The 19,029-nt window shown below is 35.3% G+C and overlaps 3 protein-coding genes across 3 annotated transcripts in view; 1 reads left to right on the top strand and 2 right to left on the bottom strand.

The window, feature by feature from the left end:
* Positions 1 to 1,983, top strand: part of HELRODRAFT_192848 (hypothetical protein) — a gene marked incomplete at its 5' end in the record, with an annotated part of 3,561 nt that extends 1,578 nt beyond the window's left edge. The window contains 3 exons of the mRNA XM_009024059.1: positions 842 to 1,117; positions 1,320 to 1,441; positions 1,490 to 1,983. Coding sequence (XP_009022307.1) covers positions 842 to 1,117; positions 1,320 to 1,382 — 339 coding nt within the window. The 3' untranslated portion in view covers positions 1,383 to 1,441; positions 1,490 to 1,983. The remainder of the gene's footprint in view (positions 1 to 841; positions 1,118 to 1,319; positions 1,442 to 1,489) is intronic.
* Positions 1,984 to 3,213: 1,230 nt separating this feature from the next.
* HELRODRAFT_176701 (hypothetical protein) lies at positions 3,214 to 4,721 on the bottom strand (the record flags this gene model as incomplete). The annotated part of the gene is made up of 3 exons (XM_009024058.1): positions 3,214 to 4,298; positions 4,401 to 4,563; positions 4,677 to 4,721. 3 exons carry the CDS (start codon positions 4,719 to 4,721, stop codon positions 3,214 to 3,216), a joined length of 1,293 nt encoding a protein of 430 aa, XP_009022306.1.
* A 2,516-nt stretch (positions 4,722 to 7,237) lies between these two features.
* HELRODRAFT_176700 (hypothetical protein) lies at positions 7,238 to 15,403 on the bottom strand (the record flags this gene model as incomplete). The annotated part of the gene is made up of 13 exons (XM_009024057.1): positions 7,238 to 7,362; positions 8,880 to 9,478; positions 9,705 to 9,924; positions 10,167 to 10,296; positions 10,475 to 10,612; positions 11,126 to 11,245; positions 12,058 to 12,210; positions 12,573 to 12,748; positions 13,023 to 13,146; positions 14,176 to 14,263; positions 14,626 to 14,763; positions 15,017 to 15,186; positions 15,341 to 15,403. The coding sequence occupies 13 exons, from the start codon at positions 15,401 to 15,403 to the stop codon at positions 7,238 to 7,240; spliced, it is 2,244 nt and encodes a 747-aa protein (XP_009022305.1).
* Positions 15,404 to 19,029: the final 3,626 nt, after the last annotated feature.

Below are 19,029 nucleotides of genomic sequence, written 5' to 3'. Positions count from 1 at the left end.
CTTACGTTTCGTTTCGTATCGTTTCGTTTCAAACTTAACTAAAGTTTTGAGCGAATCCTAAAAACTTATCCTCCCCTGCTTTCAACCTCTTCAACATTTTTTTTTATCCAAGAAGGGCCATGGATTTGGACTTGATGGCTTTTGCTGTCTGCTCCTGAATTATTTATCCCTCTTAACTGCATTACGATTTGTTAATTTTAAAAAATCTGATTTCACGTCTCTTTTATTTTATTTTTGTCTAATTTGTCAAATTATTTCTTTCGTAACACTAGACAAAAACAATATGTTGTGGAATATAAAGTCCACTTGCTTCCAGTGTGGTTAAGTATTTAGAGTATTCAAATACTTATATGGTATTTAGATACTTACCCAGGTATTCAAGATGGGTCTGAAATACCTAATAAGATAGCAGTATTAAGAGTGTTTCAATACTTTTGCGTGGTTGTTAGTTTTTAAAAAATTTAATTACATTGACATAATAAAAGTTGCTCTATCAATCGTTTATTCTGCTCATTAAAATTAGCAAACATCGTTCGTAAATTTCAGTATTAATTTAGTATTAACGTCTTTTTTATTTCTAGTGCAAACATTCATGAAACTTACTGCAATGTAATGTGAGTCTATATAAAATAGTAAAAATAAAATATTTGGTAATTCATGATCCTTCCTTGTTATTAACGTGTATGCTAACCGAATGAAAACTGCATGATGATCTTTAAAATATTTTTAAAATACTTAAAGCCAGTATTTGGTATACTGAATGTTGATTAAGTATTCGCAAGGTATTTTAATAACAGTAATTGTAATTTTTAACAACACCGCTCGCTACTCTGTCTTGTAGGCTCTCTGGGAGATATCGGAGGAGATAGGTGAGGTGCTACCGCGGGGGATGAATCGAAACCAGATCAATTCCCTGCCCACGTCAAGGTTCACGGACCACAACTCCGGCGACCATCGCGCAAGTACCCGTCAGAGGTCACGAGGTCAGCACAACCAGTCGAGTAACGAGAACAGAAATTGTTTGATCTGCCTGTCCGATTACGAGCACGATGATGAGTTGAGGACGCTTCCCTGCCTCCACAGGTTTCATAAGAACTGCATTGATCAGTGGATTCAGGTCAGTGGTCATATTATCAACTTCATATACTCATTCAGTCATTCATTCATTCATTTATTAATTCATTCAGTCGTTTAATCATTCATTCAGTCATCATCTTGAAAGTTCATGCAGCTCAATAGTAGTACTTTGGAGAAAAATTTTTAATTGTTTTATTTCAATTAACAATAAATAAAATTATTTATAAAAATTTTTCTTTCAGAGCAATGCTGTCTGCCCGATATGCAGAGTTCAAATAGTTGAACAGCTGATAAATCAAGAATAATATATATATATATATATATATGTGTGTGTGTGTGTGTGTGTGTGTGTGTGTGTGTGTGTGTGTGTGTGTGTGTGCGTGCGTGTGTGTTGGTGTGTGTGTCTGTGTTGGTGTGTGTGTAACGTGTGTGTGTGTTGAGTGTGTAACGTGTGTTTTTGTTGTTTTTGCCCCTTCCGGTGTGTTTGTGTGTGTGTGTGAGAGAGAGTGAGAGTGCGCGTTTTTTCCAATAAATACTCATATAATATACATCTCTGGGCGTGTGTATGTGTTTACATGTGCACGTCTGTGTGTGTTTACACGCATATACAATCAAGATCGACTTAATTTATTTTCACCAGTTTTTTGATGCAATACGTCGTTTCAATCATTTCCCTTATACTGAATTCGTCATAAATATATTTTTTTATTATCATATATGCTTGTTTGTGTGTTTGCGTGTGTTTGTTTGTGTGTGTGTGTGTGTGTGTGTGTGTACGTGTGTGTGTGTGCACACCTTCACAAAATTGAATAAAAACTGATTTCCGTTTGAGTTAAATAATTTTCATTCTTGATCTGCTTTGTCAGTTTCACCGCTATTTATTTTATTCACTTATTTATTTTTTAATTCTTTTTACTCCCACGTAAAGTTACAAGTGCCAATAAATACAAAATTCTGCACTGCATGTGTGTCTGTGTGTTGCATGTGTAAGTGCGTGCGTGTGTGAGTGCGTACGTGTGTGTGTGTGTGTGTGTGTGTGTGTGTATACTCCTTTTTTTGAACCAACTATACCTGTTGCATAAACTGCTAGATGAATGGGCGTGAACCGTTAGGTAAATGGATTTAGTAGTGATTACATAAATACTTATTAAATTACTAATTAATTAAATAATTAGTTGATTAATTAATTTTAATAGTTCCATGATAGGTAATTCACGTTTCCCAGCGTGCCTCCTAGTTGTCATGTTCCATTTCTCTTCATGTTTTCCATTTCAACACCTAATGTGATTCAAACACGTTCGTTTGGTTTAGTTAGTTATAATTTTTTTTAGAACAAACTAAACATTGTCATTTCATTCACCACTTATTATTATTATTATTATTATTAAGAATTTAACATCAGGCAAGACTCTTGTAATTTTAGTTGATGTTCTACTTGAAGATTTCATCGCACGGTATAGAAATTTTTTTTTTTAAATTCCAATTATTTTTGTACTTGGCGAATTTTACGTCATTCTAATGTTTTCCTCTATAGCGTTTCTATCCTATTGCACGAGTTCCCCCCTGTGAGTCAAAGTTGACGAGATTTGTTAGAAAAACGTCAGGTTTAAAGGCGGGTTTATTGGTTGTCTTGTATCAACATGGAATATTTTGAGTTGCATATTTCAGTTTTGTTGTTTAATACGGCTACATAATAAATAGGTCGTTCGAACTATTGTTTTGGAATATTTTAAATGTTTTTTAATACTTACTAGCTCTAGATCGATTGCAATCAAACAATGAATATGTAGTACGGAAAACACAGAAATCGAGAATTCAATAATTGGAATTTATTTTTAGGTCCATTGACTTTTTATGTACAATTAAATTTTCTAATAATTTTGAATAAATAAATAGGTTAAATAATGTTTAACTACAATTATTACGCAATGTGTACCCACAATTAAATAAAATTTTACAAAAATTGTTAAAAACATGTACAATAGAGTTCATAAAAGTCTGCATACATATGTACAATTGAATACAAAATTTAGCGATATACACAGATTGTTTTGATTTGTGGCATACATATGTACAATTGAATAAAAAATTTAGCAATATACACAAATGGTTTTGATTTGGGGCATCGTAGGAACGTTACATGTTGAGGCATTTTTTGATGTCTCCGATTGTATGGTCATCCATTTGAACGAGGTCAAAATCGACTGTGTCATTGTTGACCACTAGGTACCCTGATTGTTTAATTATTGCGATGACCTTCTTTAATAATCTCACGTTCGTTAATGAGGTTATCATCTTTTGAATTTCAATTAATTCTTCTATTCTGGGCTCTATGTTAGTTTTTGCGGTGGTGTTTTCGTCCGATGTTTGTTGTTGTTGCTGCTGTTGTTGTTGTGGTTGATCTTTCATCTCGTTAGTCGGAACAACGACATCATCGTCGTAAATTCTACGACATCCATCCAATGAGGTACTGAATTGTAATTGTTTCTTAGCTGGAGGTGAACCGCAAATGCTGCTGTTGGTTGTTGCGTTCGTGTTCATCCTGCTGCTGTTGATGGTGTCCATGGGAGTGGAGGTCTGCTGTGGCTGGAACTCAAAATATTCATCAGATGCTTTACGTTTTTTGTTTCTCGTGTTGATGGAATACGATGAAAAAGTTGATGATGTCTGAGATGAGGATGATGATGATGCTGGCGATGTTTCGCGTGAGGATGGAGATGATGTTTCGAGTGAGGATGGAGATGATGTTTCGAGTGAGGATGGAGATGATGTTTCGAGTGAGGATGGAGATGATGTTTCGAGTGAGGATGAAGATGATGACTGAAGGGGTGACGGAGTTAACGGTGAAGATGAAGGAGAATGCGTGGAAAATAGTAAGGATGATGAAAACAGTGATGATGGTGAGGATTTTATTGACGATGATGATGACTGAAGTGACGATGATGAATACGGAGAGGACTGTAAAGATTCGCCATCAGATGACATTTTCTTCGGTCTGCCTGGCCTTCTCTTAGTAGCAACTCTTCCCCTCTTAGAAGTTTGACCCTGGAGTGCAAATCTTTCGAGGACTTTGTTAGAAACTCTGTTCGATTCACCTAGGAACAGATAGTAATCGTAAGGAATGGTTTGTCGTAGTTTGCTCATCTTGAAATAAATGATCATTCTCAACATGAATCCTCCGTAACCACTTTCAACAACTTGAAATGGAGCTGATTTCACCACTGAAAAAGAAAAGTTAAAACAGGTTAAAAATCGTTTCTCAAAATAAAATGCTCCGAATAATTAATTCATCACGTATGCATCATTTAAAAAGTAAATTTAACCTCTTTTTGGATTTTTGAATGAAGGATGAAGAATGAATTCGACCTTCTCAACAATTTCATTCCTATCGAATTTCACGTAGGCGATCCAGTCATGCGTACAGCCCTCCTTCGTTGGAGTGCCACGGACTGCTGCATGGTGACCAATCTCGGCGTTCACTTCAACCTGCATCATCAATTGTTATATTTTAAAATTATTATTAAGATAGTTTAATGATTTCATTATAAATTTTAAAATAATTTCACGTTAATGAACGTAACCAAGAATAAAATACTAACCATCTGCTTCCCATTAGCTGAGGATGTAATGTTTGTTGTGGCCATTGTCAATCGAATAACTAATACTTTAGATAGAATTTGTTAATAGAATTTATTTGTACGATTAAGATGTAAAGACTGAGATAACAGAACGTGTAGTTGGTAATAATGAACATTCCCGTCACTTATATACCCTTTCGAACCTATTAAGAGCAGGCATGTCACCTTCTTAACCTATAATAAAACAATCAGTAAGTAATTAAGTTGCACGTTCCAATCTATTTAAACGTGTTAATCGTTTCGCACGCGTCAGTTTTAAAAGACTGTAAGCAGATGGATCAATAAATGTCACACTTAGGTTTTCTTACAGTAAAATTTACAACCTTCTAAAATGATTGGTTGTCATATAGCACAAAATACAATCTTTCGATTGATTCACAATTTTGAAAGATTGTAAACATGTGGTCCAATAAACATCACACTTTATAATTATCCATAATAAAAATTACAAGCAGATTCTGCAGGCGTCCTTCAACTATTTGTCATCGGAACACTCTTTTAATCGTCTTCAATTAAAATGATTGGAATTTTAATTTGAATATACGAAATTTTTTTTAATGTTTGCAGGTTATTTGATGATTTAGTAATTTATCTGACGATCTTAAAAATTGTTCTAAAATAAATCGTAAACGTAATTTAATTTGAAAAAGTTCCACTTGAATGCTATAAACTTGTGAACATTTTCAACGTTTCGATGCTTTTTCAAAGATTTTTGTTTAGATAGAGCGATAAAAGTTTATCAATAACCCAAACCCCAAGCCAGCGAAACAGACACGCACATTCCTCCTCTACTGACTGATGATCATTTTATTGGTGCATCGAACTTTCCTGAAACGATGCTGCTAATTTAAGTTGTGTCTGTTCGCCCTTGTACCATCATTATCGCATGTCACACATCATAAATAATATTATTGCAATAGGTAGGGTAATTATTTAAGTATTTACAAACTTCTTGGAAATTTTCCAGTTTTCAATTTACTGTAATGCATAAGTTCATCGTGTTATCTTTTTATTGAGTTTGATGGTAGAAGCTATTTCAAGTCTTCACCTTATTTTGGTTAATTTACATTTTATTTTGTTCGTGCACCATTAGCGTAATATTCATATTTGTTAAGATTTGAATAATAAAACTAAATTAAATTTGTAATTTAAAGCGAAACAATTTAATAAAAAATATGCAGCTTACAATTATTCATCTAAAATTATGTCAAATCTTTGCTACTCTTTGTCTTCTCCAACTCGTTAATCTCTCTCTTGACTAGTTCAATTTCTGACTTAAATTTCAATATAAAATAGTTAAGTTTTATTAATATTTTGAATTTGATACTATCTAAAAATGATTTTCTTTAAAATGATTCGATTTGGTTGACTTCCGTGTCTCATATATTAAAGGAACTGTTAGGGTAATCTACTTTAAATGCCATCGGCACAATGCAATTCAACTGAATTTTATTATTAAATTAAGTATTAACCTCCAGTTGTTCATTTTCTTTCTTGATGGCTTCATGTTTCTCTCGCATCTTCATTTGTTTGGCTTTATTTATCTATTTTATTTATTTTATCTATTTTTTCAAGACCCATAAAAATCTGGAAAAAGTTGATTACTTGGCTTACCTTAGTTGATATCCTGATTTCAGTGTCTTTTAATTTACAGATGGCTCTTTCAAATTTTGTGGTACAAAGAAAAATTTGATAAAAGTTATTTAAACTTGTTTGCTGTTTTAAGATACTATTCGTTCTTGCAGTGTTATAACAAATAGAGTTCAGTTCCTCTTATTTAAAATTTAACGTACTTAGTTCTTAATAATTCTTAATACTCAAACAGCCGACAAAAAATTAGAATTGCGTAAAAAACAGAAGTGGACAAAAACAGATTATTATCAAACTGCGATAATCGAAATTTGAAAAATATGAAACACTGAAATCTGAAGCAGAAGACTGAAAATAACCAAAATTGGCGGGAATATATGCTGCAGTCATTTTGTCCTTCTGGTCTTCACTCTCTTCTGCAACTCTGTAGCACTTGTCGGAAAATTTTAAACTAAAACAACGTATTCGCTATATTTTACATTACTCAACTTTTTGCACCCTATATAATTTTATAAATGAGCTTATCTCCTCATTAAACATATACATTATGTCTATATTCATACATGCATAAACATACATAGGTATGTACAATATGAAGGCTATGAATAAGAATAATTTTCAGATGTGCGATCAGAAATGATTTTGCAAAATTCCAAATGAAATTAATAGAAGCGAGCGTTGAACTGGCACTGAATGGTTAGGTGTCGTTGGTTTGATACATAGCTTTGCCGGTAGTAGTCTGCATTATTGGGAAGTCCAAAATTAATGAACATTCTTTATAGGTACTCTACAAGTATACATTGTTCATTTTTGCAGTAGTTTCTTAATCTATTTATAATTCATTTAATGTGTGCGTATGTATTATTAAAATGAATATTTCTAGTTAAAAATTTATTTATTATCATATCGCTAAATTAGTGACCAAAAAATAATTACATAATGGAAGTTTGTAAGCTCTCAAATGCTTTCTCAATTTTGAAAGCCGTGTGCAAACGTCTGACTTGTTCAAGTCGTGGGTTAAGGTTTGATAAATTTATTATTTCAACATTATTTCCTACTGCAATTTTGTATTAAAGTTTTGATACTTTCAAACGTTTTACGATAATATATGCCCATTCTTACATCATATCCTTATACTTAAGTAACCGAATGGACTGGTTTTTATTTTTTATATACAAAGTTATTTTAAATGGTATATACATACAAAGTTATTTTAAATGGCATATATAGATCATTTTATTTCAATAATCATAACAATACAAAGTCATTGATATGAACACAAATGATTATAAAGTATGTGCTGTTGTTGAAAATATGCGGGTGCGCGCAAAACATTTAAAATTGTGCAAATTTGTGTGCAGTCTGTGTGCACGCGGATCAATCATATCAATTAATTTTCCAAATGTTAAAACGATATTTAATTAATGACGATAACAACAATGAATAAGCCTGGCATGATGGCTATCAACATCATTAGCAACTCAAACGTAAGATATCATCAACCCATAGGGCCAGAATCAACCAATCAGAGTGCCAATCAGCCAACCAGAGTGTCAATCAGCCAACCATCTAAGTGAACAACCAGCCGAATTTGTTATCATCAAAATATTTATCAATATAAAATTTTTGATACACTACAAAAAATTTGTTCAAAAATTTGGAAAAGTACCAAATTGTAACGCTATCAAATGCCAATTACGTTAATATTTTATTATATAGTGTCATTCATATACTTGAAACGAACAAATAATAATATAAAAATGTGCGTGTGTGTGCCTGTCTGTGTGCAAGTGTGTGTGTGTATACGTGTGCGTGTATGCATTTGCGTGCGTGTGTGTAATATTCTACACTTTATAAAACGTACATCAATATTATGATTGCTAAGGAACCATGGATACAATTAATTATAATGATAATTAAAACGATTATAATGATAATAATAAACTACATTAATATTATTAATAATAATAATTATTATTATATCTAGTAGCATTTGTAATATTAGTTGTATTGCTGATAAAAATTATTTTTATAAATATCCTTTTTAATATATTATTGGTATTTTTATCATAGCAGTTGAGAGAATTTCAGCATAAGAATTGAATATAGCACTACAAAGTTTGACGTTGACATGAAAGCGTTTGGATCCATTACCTGATACTAAAAATCAATATTGATCTATCATTTAGAGATTATCCGTGTGAAACGTCATGAATGTATGACGTCAGCGTCATGTTCTCGTTTCCGGTAATATATACGATGACGGACAAATACGTCAGAGGAAGTTCAATCTAATATTCCGTGCGTTAATATTACAACATCGTAAGCAGTTTTGATTGGATTGGCAAACATGATGACATCACCAGCGCTACAAAAATACCCAAAGATCAAAAATTAACATGATCAGAAAATTAAAACGTCATCGGAACTATCATCATCAGCATCATTATGATGATGATGATCATCATCATTATTATCACCATCATCATCATCACCATCATTATAATCATCATCATCATCATAAACAGCAGCAGCAGCACATTCAAACATCTGTAGAAGAATAGTTGGAGTGACCTCTCTTCGTATGTGATGCATCCACCTCTCCTCCTCTCCCTCCTCCTCCTCCTCCTCTTCTTCCTCCCCCTCTCTCAGATCTCACTTCGAACGGATCATCCAAAATGGCGGCTTCATCGTCGCCATCAACGTTTCCGATGTCTCTGTTGATGCTACTTCCAGCGCTTCGACTACTTACGGACGACTTTCTACCACCACTTCCGCTTCCACTGGGTCCACCACTCTTTCCGAATTTTCTCTCTTTTCTTTTTACAGCGTCGATAGGCGACATGCGGTCTAGATCGCTACGACAACTGGCGGCTGTATCTGAACGTCTTGAGGTCATTTTTTCGAGACTCAGAGGCAGCAGGGCTTGACCATCGTAATCTTCTTGGTAGTCATTCGGGGCGATGATCGAAGAGGCCCTAGATTCAAAGGTGGTAACACCGACCTGACTCGAAGCTAACCTATCATCCATTTCTACACCTTTCTCCATGCCTTCGTGGTGGTGATGTTTGTGGTGATGCAGTGAATGTTCTGATTCGTTGTTGTAATCGATGTCCAATGAATCAACTGATTCCTCTGGCAGCCAAGTGGAAGGTTCGCGGGTTCGAAACCTGCTGTCAGAGCTTAAATAATTGAGTGTCAGTTGTTGTATGTGTGTTTGTGGTTGTGTGTGTGTATATATACGTGTGTGTGTGTGTGTGTTTGTGTGTGCGTGTGTGTTTCTTATTTGCATCATTTAAATTCTTATCAACAGCCATTAATACTGAAAATATTAAAAATACATTTGTAAAATTTAATGTCAATAAAATTTTTCAAAATCATCAAAATATTTCAACCAACCCGCTTGGAGATATGGATCTCGAGTCACCACCCCCTTCATCGTCACCACCACCTCTTCCACCACTTCCATATCTGTAGCCACCATCACTGTGACGATCAATAGCGTCGTCGTGGTTTAGATGATCATCTGAAGTAGCTTCTTTGGCGTCATAGAGAGGGTAGTCGTGTGAGTAGTGCTGCAACTTTTCCAACTGCTTACGACGACGGCGCGGTAATGTACCTTGATGTTCGTTTGCTTGTTTGTTCGTTTGCTTGTATGTATGTTTGTTTGTTTTTTGACTGCTGTAGACTTAATCGTTTGTTTGTGCGAATTCAAAATGTTCTAAATTTATATTATTGTTTCTACAACTAAAAAATGTTGGAGTAATAACTTTTTATAATGGCCACAAATATAAATTCAGTTTATCATTCTGATCTAACAAAAAGTTTTTTCACAATTTTCCATCTGATAATAATCCTGACCTCCAAATGCCTGACCTCCCTCGTTTCCGGGGTCAGTCTGACTCCTCCCAATCTGGAGGAGGGCACTTCTGTTCTCCTCACGCCACCTCAGCTGCTTCTGACGCTCCTCTTCTCGCTTCGTCTTGGCATCCTGGTAGGTTTGTGGTTTTTGTTTTTTGCTGTTTAAAAACAATGATTTTATCAATTGAACAACGATTATCATTCAATCGCATCATTTTCACTTTCAACTCGCCAAAAAACAAATGGCGTCACCTCCTGACCCAACCAAACAAGCCAACCACCCGGTCAGCCAGGAACCACCCACCAACCTCCTCCCTCTGTCTATCGACCATGGTGACCACGTATTTCAGCAGGTCGTCAATCTTCGAGTCTGTTGAGCCCTCGTCCATCACACTCAGCGAGAGGGCACGGTTCAGTGGGAAGAAATCAAATTTCTCTTGGGAGAGCTTGCGTGTCATGATTGGTGGAACATTCAAGTTGTGTGTTGCGATTGGTGGAACATTCAAGTTGTGTGTTGCGATTGGTGGAACATTCAAGTTGTGTGTTGTGATTGGTGGAACATTCAAGTTGTGTGTTGTGATTGGTGGAACATTCAAGTTGTTGTGTTGTAATTAGTGGAACATTCAATCAATCAATCAATTAGTTAATAAAGCGCTATTTACGCGATGTTCAACAGCGCTCCTCAATAAATTTAACAAACAGATTGGTCTTGAGATCCGCTCTGAACTTCGTAAGAGATTGAGAAGTAGTCAGAGGAGGAGGTAGAGAGTTCAATAGAAAAGGACCAGAAAAAGCAAATGCAGATTTAGCAAAAGAGTGTAACATTCAAGTTGTGTGTATAAATAAAGCAATACAATAGAACAGACACACTTCCAATATGATATTAATTATTACAATACAATTTCGGTTAGATAGAAATAAACGATGCATCAATATTAATATTTGCTTAACGAACGAACCAGCCTGTATATGTAAAGTTCCAATGATGTATAGTCACATTGCTTTGTGTCGTGGAGGTGTATGAAGAAGAATATGTAGGCCCAAATGTCGTGTTCGTAATTTATGTGGTGATCGAAGCCCTAGTCAGAGAGTGAAAAGATAATAATAATGATAATTAAATTAACGATTACGCAATAATGCAGTAGTGGTAAATAATATAATATGATTGTTATATCAGTTGGTTGGTTTAATGAAACGTTACTCCTTGGCTATATTGAAAGACAAAATTAAAAAAATGATGAAATAAGTAATGGTAACGATGTCACTTTAAATGTATAACTAATATTTACTTTTAGTTTTTTCTGGTCCTTTAGTTTTATGAAAGTTTGAACTATAAATTTTTTAATACAGTTCCAACCTGCTAACCAATCAACCAACTAAAGAACCAACCAACCGACCAACCAACCAATTAACCAACCAGCCAACCAACCAAATAACCGATCTACCAACCGACCAACCAACCGACCAACCAACCACCGACCATGCCATGGTGTTCAAAATCGTAGCTTCCGCGGCTGCATATGAAGCAAGTGTCTCTCATGTCTCGCTCTGCTGTCCACTGATAATATTATTATTATTCATCATTTGTTTGCTATCAGTGCGTACAACAATGTTCTTATCATTTTAATCATCAGAAACGTTATCACCTTCATGTGCATTTGTTTGTTAACATTGTGCATAAGATCATTCCTATCATCTTCATCATAATTGATGCGTTGTTTCTAATCATTAGTTACATATCATTGCTCTTGTCATTTTAATCATCTTAAACATTATCAAGATCATGCTCATATGATCATGTACCATTGTTTGTTATTATCACACATATCATCATTCATATCATCTTCATCTTCTTATTGGAAATAGTTGATTTGATGTTTGCAATCATTACTTTGAGATCCCGAAGTTCGGAGAAGGTGTCAACGATGATGCCAAAGATGATGTTGAGGCCGATTGTTGTGATGAAGATGAAGAAGGAGAGATGAAATATCACTAAAAGACCAAACTTTGTAAAGGTGTTCTCGGCTGGGTGACTGTTCAGTTTCTGTGTGTGTGTGCGTATGTGCGCGCGTGTGCTTAGTAAGATGTTCGGTACTTGAGCTTAAACAAAAAAAATCAAGATTAAAGTGATCTAACGGTTGGTTGGTTGCCAGGGTATAATAAATTTTATTGGCAAGAATAAATTAATTTATCCGCTAAAAGTTCAAAAAGAAAAAAAATTTCAATTTGACGCTAGAAATTGAAAAGTAGCAATAGCAATTAATAAATCTAGAATTTCCTTCCTTATCATTACGTCATCATCGTCACCACCACTACCACAATCATCATCCTCACCACCACCATCTTTCACCCCATATCATCATCACCACCACCATCACCACCACCATCATCACCACCATCACCCACGTCAAATATCTGTCCGACGAGTCCGTATCTGATGACGGTGACTGTGCACTGCCAGAGCGTGGCGCAGTAGAGATCATTATCAGGATCGAAGGATGACCTCAGCAGGGCGAAACTGACTAGACCGTACAGGTAGAAGACCACGAAACCAAGGACAGCCACCCATAGTAAGGATTTACCTGCAAGTGTGTGCGTGTGTGTGCGTGTGTGTGTGTGCGTGTGTGTGTGCGTAAATGTGTTTCTACTTTAAAAATGAATGTGTGTGTATATATATATACACCACACACACACACAAACATAGGAGGAAATCTGCAAATGTCAATGCTTTCATTCCAGATTTACCATCTTCATCATCGACTAATACTATCCTCACATCACCAGAGCCACATCATCATCATCATCATCATCATCGTGAAACATCATACCCTCATTATCATTACCCCGCCCTCCAACCATTTTGAGTGACAGCCTGTATGACGCCCCTCAGCAGCTGGTTGTTGTTGACGATATTCAGGAGGTGGAATGCGAAGAAATAACCGCGGAAGATCGTTCCCATTATGGACATGCATAGGAATAACTGGAGGCGTGATGATGATGATGATTACGATGGTGATGATGATTATGGCGGTGTTGTTGATGATGGTGATGATGATGAGGGTGATGATGACGATATGCAAGCGGCTGTGATGAAAATGATGATGATGACGATAATAATGATGATGACGAGTATGACGGATTGAAACAGTATCAGTGAATAAACGAAAATTTAGCGGGTTATAACAGGAGTCATTTGGATTGTGAATTTTAATTGTTGTTTCGTTGAAATTGCGGTTTCATCTCATATCTTAAGTTGCTCAGTCAATTTGGAGTTGGTTTCCTTTGATAATTATTTTCTAATTTGAGAAGCAAATAAATTTTGTTAGTTCGTTGGTTCGTTCGTTGGTTCGTTCGTTCGTTCGAATGGACAAGGTAGATATTTGTAGATTCAGTTTCAAACAGATAAACTGTGAACTATTTAGTTTTACTCGGTTTTGTCAATTGAAATAAAAAGGAGATGAACTGTGAGACACACCACGTAGTAGAAGGTGGTGAAGCTGATGAAATGAACCTCCAGTTTCGATTCATGTACTTTCTCTTCGTCTTCGTCATCACTGCTGTGTCTCGAGCACAAGCGTCTTCAGAAGAATAAGGAGAGATGTGCATTTATAAGAGAATAATTATTAATAAATTGATGTAACTAATAAGATTTTTAAAAAATAGTGGGCTGAAATTAATCTGATTAGTGACAAAAGATTTATATTTATCAACAAATGAGACAACTAATTTATCAGCCAGTCAAACATCTTAACAATCAACTAACCAAACAACCAACCAACCAGCCAACCAATTACAAATTTTTAAAACAATTAACCAATCAGCTAACAGTGAATCAGCCAATAGTAAATCAGCCAACCAAACAATCATGCAACCAATCAGCCAGCCAACCTATCGACCAATCAACTAACCAACCAATCAACCAACCAACCAATCACTCAGCTTACTTGGCCTTATCAATAACAGTGGATATTTTCGGTAGAGTGGGATGGTTGGAAAGGAAGTATGTGACCAGGACGAGTCCGCAGAAAAAATTATGCACCCCACCGAGGGCCAATATTATGACGTCATACTGCTCCAACTCGATGCGAGGCAGTGGTCTGAGTGGAGAATTTGGAAAAAATAATTGTTAACATGTCTTTCATCTATTAATAAAGTACGGTATAACGCAATGTACTGTAACATAATGTTATGTAATTTAATGTAATTTAATGCAATCACACGAAACATCACTATGCATTCGATACCAGTTATGAAGCGATAAAAATGATGAACTGATGATGAGTGATAACATGGAGGAACGATGAAATATCTGTCAGTATCAACAGCTCAGATAACAAAGCAATATCAACAGAAACAACCACAGCCGCAACAACAGCCGCAGCAACAGTTGCAACCACAGAAGAAACAAAACTATCATAAAAACTTAATGAGATTATAGGAAGGACGTAATATGACCAACTCGTATAACTCATTTGGAACTGAAGTTGCGTTCTTCGTGATTTCCACATCCTCCAGCGAGGTATGTGCATTCCACGTGACCAGCATCAAAATGTTGATGGCAACACTCAACAGGATTACTATCTGATTCCATAGAACCCTGATTTAATATTTCCTTATGAATGTCCTTAATTCGAAACATATAAATCCACAGTGTTTGGAAAGTGAAAATAACCTATAAATATTTATAGCGTTATAAACAGAAAATATTAAAATGTCATACAAATACGTCAAAATTAATTAATTAACTAATTAATTAATTAATTCATTCATTCATCCACTCATTGATTGATTGATTGATTGATTCATTCATTCATTCAAAAATACTTCTGTGAAACCCATCCAAGCCTCACCATTGTTTGGTGAAGAAGGTTGCAAAAGGATTAGATAGTATCTTGCGCTGATAGTAGATATCTTTGAGAATATCCTTGGACCACTTCATCATGTCTCGAATTTTGTTACTCGGAGAGGATCTATCTACGTTCCAAGTCATCTTCTCCTTCACCTCCTCACGAAGTACATTCTTCATTCATTTATAGGAAAACATTTTATAATTTCAAAATTAAAAAATATTCTGAAAGAATTTGATCATTTGATTAACAAATAATCCAACCGTTGAATTGGTTAGTTATTATTCATGATTGACAAATTAATAGTCTCAGTGAAATGACCCTGACCTTGTTCTTGACCCGGAAGTTGATCTTCTGCAGGCAGTCATCCTTCAAGACTTCGATGGACATGGTGTTCTTTTTGTAGTAATTGTAGGCCTCCAACTGCAATGCCGATATGTTGGCTTCTGATTTGATGGTTGGTTGGTTGGTTAGTTGATTGGTTGGCTGGTTGGTTGGTTGGTTGGTTTGATGGTTGGTTGATGGTTGATTGGTGGTTGGTTAGTTGGCTGTGGTTAATTATTAGTATATTGATTGATTATGCTATTAAAAATTGTTTGTTATAAATTAACCACATTAAAAAGTTGATGGCTTGGTTATTAATAAGGCAGGACGAAGAACAAAATTATATTAGATCGAAGCTTTTTAGAATTGAATTATCGTTTTTCATATTATAATCAATAATAGAAGCAATGACTAATAGTTATATTGTATGCACGTATCTCATATCTTCATCGACTCCATCACCGTCCCACTCAACTAACTAACGTTCTCTCTTGATGAGTCGGGGATCCAGATCGTAGATGCGAGCGATGATGAGGTAGAAGACGAAGCCAACTTCATCCAACAGTTCCTTCAACTCTGGATCGATCTTCTTTAATTTACATTAACAATATTATAAACCTCCGAGCAAAAGAACACAACCAAATGAACTTTAACCTTATTCTCAGAAGGAGCACTGTCTGGTGATAAGGTCAAGAGTTGGGTCATGTTAATAGGTGCCCCCCTTGCACCAGAAGCCCCAGAGACACTCGTCCCTGTGCCACCCTCCGTCGTGGAAGCCAGTGCAGCCGCTTTATTCGCTGCTTTCAAACTTTTTGCTTTTGCTCGTTCGGCCTGCATTTTTATTGATAATATTATCGATTGTTTTATAAATTAATTATTTTTTAATTTGTTTTAATAAACTATTTAACAAACTCTGCAAGCATCGTAGCAAGAAGCCATGCATCTGTACAAGGCCTCCTTATCCAATGTATCCTTCGTTTCCTGGAGGTGTCCAGCATAAAGTTAACCAAAGGTCAACCAATCAATTGATTTCAAAATTAATTAATTAGGTAGTTAATTTATTTTTTGGTCAATGTTATTTCAATTACCATTATAATTTATAAAAAATTTTATTAAAATTATTGGTGGAAATGACGATATGAATGTTTGGGCAATATGTTAGTAAGAAAATGAGCCAGTGACCTTAGCCACCAATAAACTCTCAGGCGTGTTCTCTTCAATCATGGACATGATGAGGTTGCCAATGGTTAGCTTTAATCGTAGAACCTGACGACCAAAAACAACAAAACATTTCAAATAATGACAATTAAAATTTAACTATAATAATAATTAATAACATTTATTTAATGAGTTATTCATAATTGTTATCATAATAATGAATAATATTATATTCATCCTAGCATCCTCACGTCTTCCTCTTTGCAGTTTTTGAACTCAGCAGCTCTTAAAATGAAATTGACATAGTCAACAACCTTGCTGTTCAACATCATGCTACGATTCTGCTGGTTCCCCTGGTAGCGTCATGTTTCAATTATATTCATCATTACATACTAATGTATTATGTTACTCATCGTCATCATCTATGTCATTATCGTCATCATCTACGTCATCATCGTCATCATGTTGCTAAACATTAAAGTTACATCCCGATATAAAAATTATCATTATCATGTTTCGGTAGATTTATCATCATTTCATCATTATTAAAAATGCAGAAAGCGAAGTAACTAAACCACGGTGAATTCGTTCAGTGTTTCGAAGAGTTGGATGCTGAGACCAATGTTCTGAGCCGTGATGTTTGAGTAGACCAGATTGACAAATTGGGCCGTCTCAGCGATTATGTTGAAAGACTTCAAATTGTCTGGCTGTTCTCGCAAATAATCCTTCAAGATTTTCGTCAATGCAACATGTGCAAGAATAAACGAATTTATATTTTAAATGTGTAATGAATGCTCTTCAATAAATGGCAACAATTAGCTAGAAATAAAAAAAACTAATAAAATAAAAATAATGACCTGCAGCCCTGCATGCTGTCCATCGCACATACGAGCCAGCAACGAAAGAACCAACTTGATGAAACCATCATCTTTCTGTTCGAACTCTTCAAAGTCATCATCACCCTTAGCGTGTGATGCTGCTGCTGCTGACGATGATGTGGTTGCGGTGGCTGCTTGCTTGTCGTCAGCATCGTTGTCGTTTGTCTTGTCGGGCTAATTGGGTGAATTTGACAAAGATAATGATGTATCTTGATAAATAAACTTTGATGAAACGCTCGTAAAAAAATAACGTGAATTATTAAATCGTCACGAGGATAATTATAGCGATGATGACTAAAGTGATGAAAAGTTAACAGTAGAAGATGATAACATCGCAAAACAATGCAACGTACATACAGATACCTTGTTCAGTCCGTTAGGCAGGTTGCCATTGGAGATGCTTCTTTCTATGTCCCCAAGACTGGTACTGGTCATCGGCATCTTTTCTTTTTTAGATGATTTCTCCTCGTTGATGAGGTTTTCTTGCGAGGGTGATTTTTTCTCCTTTCGACTCCTCAACTCTTGTTGCTTCTTCTGACGTTTGGCCGTGTTGAACTGCAGTGTGCTGAGGCTGGCCTGCCTCTGTATTGTTTTGGTGGTGGTTTTGCTGTATTAATAATGATTGTTGTAATGGTGTTAAAGATGTAGAACATATTAACAATGATGATGACGAGGAGAATGTCAATGATGATCAAGATGATGATGATCAAGATGATGATCAAGATGATGATAACGATGAAGATGATGGTTATAAAAGAAAAGATTAAACGACCTAACGACCATGACCTAAGTGTTGGTAGATTATTATGTGTTAACAGTTAATGATACACTGACGGAAGGTTAAGCAAATTTGGTTATACTGATTTTGTGACAATAAATTATTTTTGGTTTTTGTGAGTTCTTTTAAAAAAGTTTAACCCCTTGAGAATATTTCTGTCTTTTGAGGGCGTTGTCAACTGCTTGAATTTCCTATGGCAAATTTAAAAAAATCAAAATATAACATCTTTTAAATAGCAACTGAAACTTATTTTGATTTGTTTAATTAAAAATAATTTTTAAAAAATATCACCAATCAATCAACTAACTAACCAACCAATCAACCAACCAACAAACCAACCAACTAACAAACACTCACTCACTCACCAACCAACAAACCAACCAACCAACCAACCAACCAACCAATCAACCAACCAATCAACCAACCAACCAATCAACCAACCAATCAACCAACCAATCAACCAACCAATCAACCAACCTGCAGTGCTTTCTTCCCCGCCATAATTCCCATCTGCATGGATTTGTTCTGTGACAGTGCTTCCTTCGCTCTTGCCCTCTGCTGGGCCGCCAACGATCGTCTACATTTAAATCATCCACAATTTTTAGAACACCGTCTTGTTGCATCTTTTTACTTTAAATTTACCAAAATATTTATCAAATGTTTAAAAAGATAAAATTATTTAATGCTAAACTACTAGACCAACCAAGCAAATGAACATCACAGAAATTAAATGTACCAACTTTTCTTTGATAGCAAGAGCGGAAAGATGGATCCTGGTTCTGATGGCTGCAAAAAAACTTTCCTCCCTCGTCTGCCAGAAATATGTCAACAGTGAAGTCTGTACGATGCAATTTAAAAATAAAATTTCCCATTAATAC

Source organism: Helobdella robusta (assembly GCF_000326865.2).
Source record: "Helobdella robusta unplaced genomic scaffold HELROscaffold_39, whole genome shotgun sequence".
In the NCBI taxonomy this organism is placed as follows: domain Eukaryota; kingdom Metazoa; phylum Annelida; class Clitellata; order Rhynchobdellida; family Glossiphoniidae; genus Helobdella; species Helobdella robusta.
The sequence above is the reverse complement of the archived record's forward strand: the minus strand, read 5'-3'. Positions and strand labels throughout refer to the sequence as shown.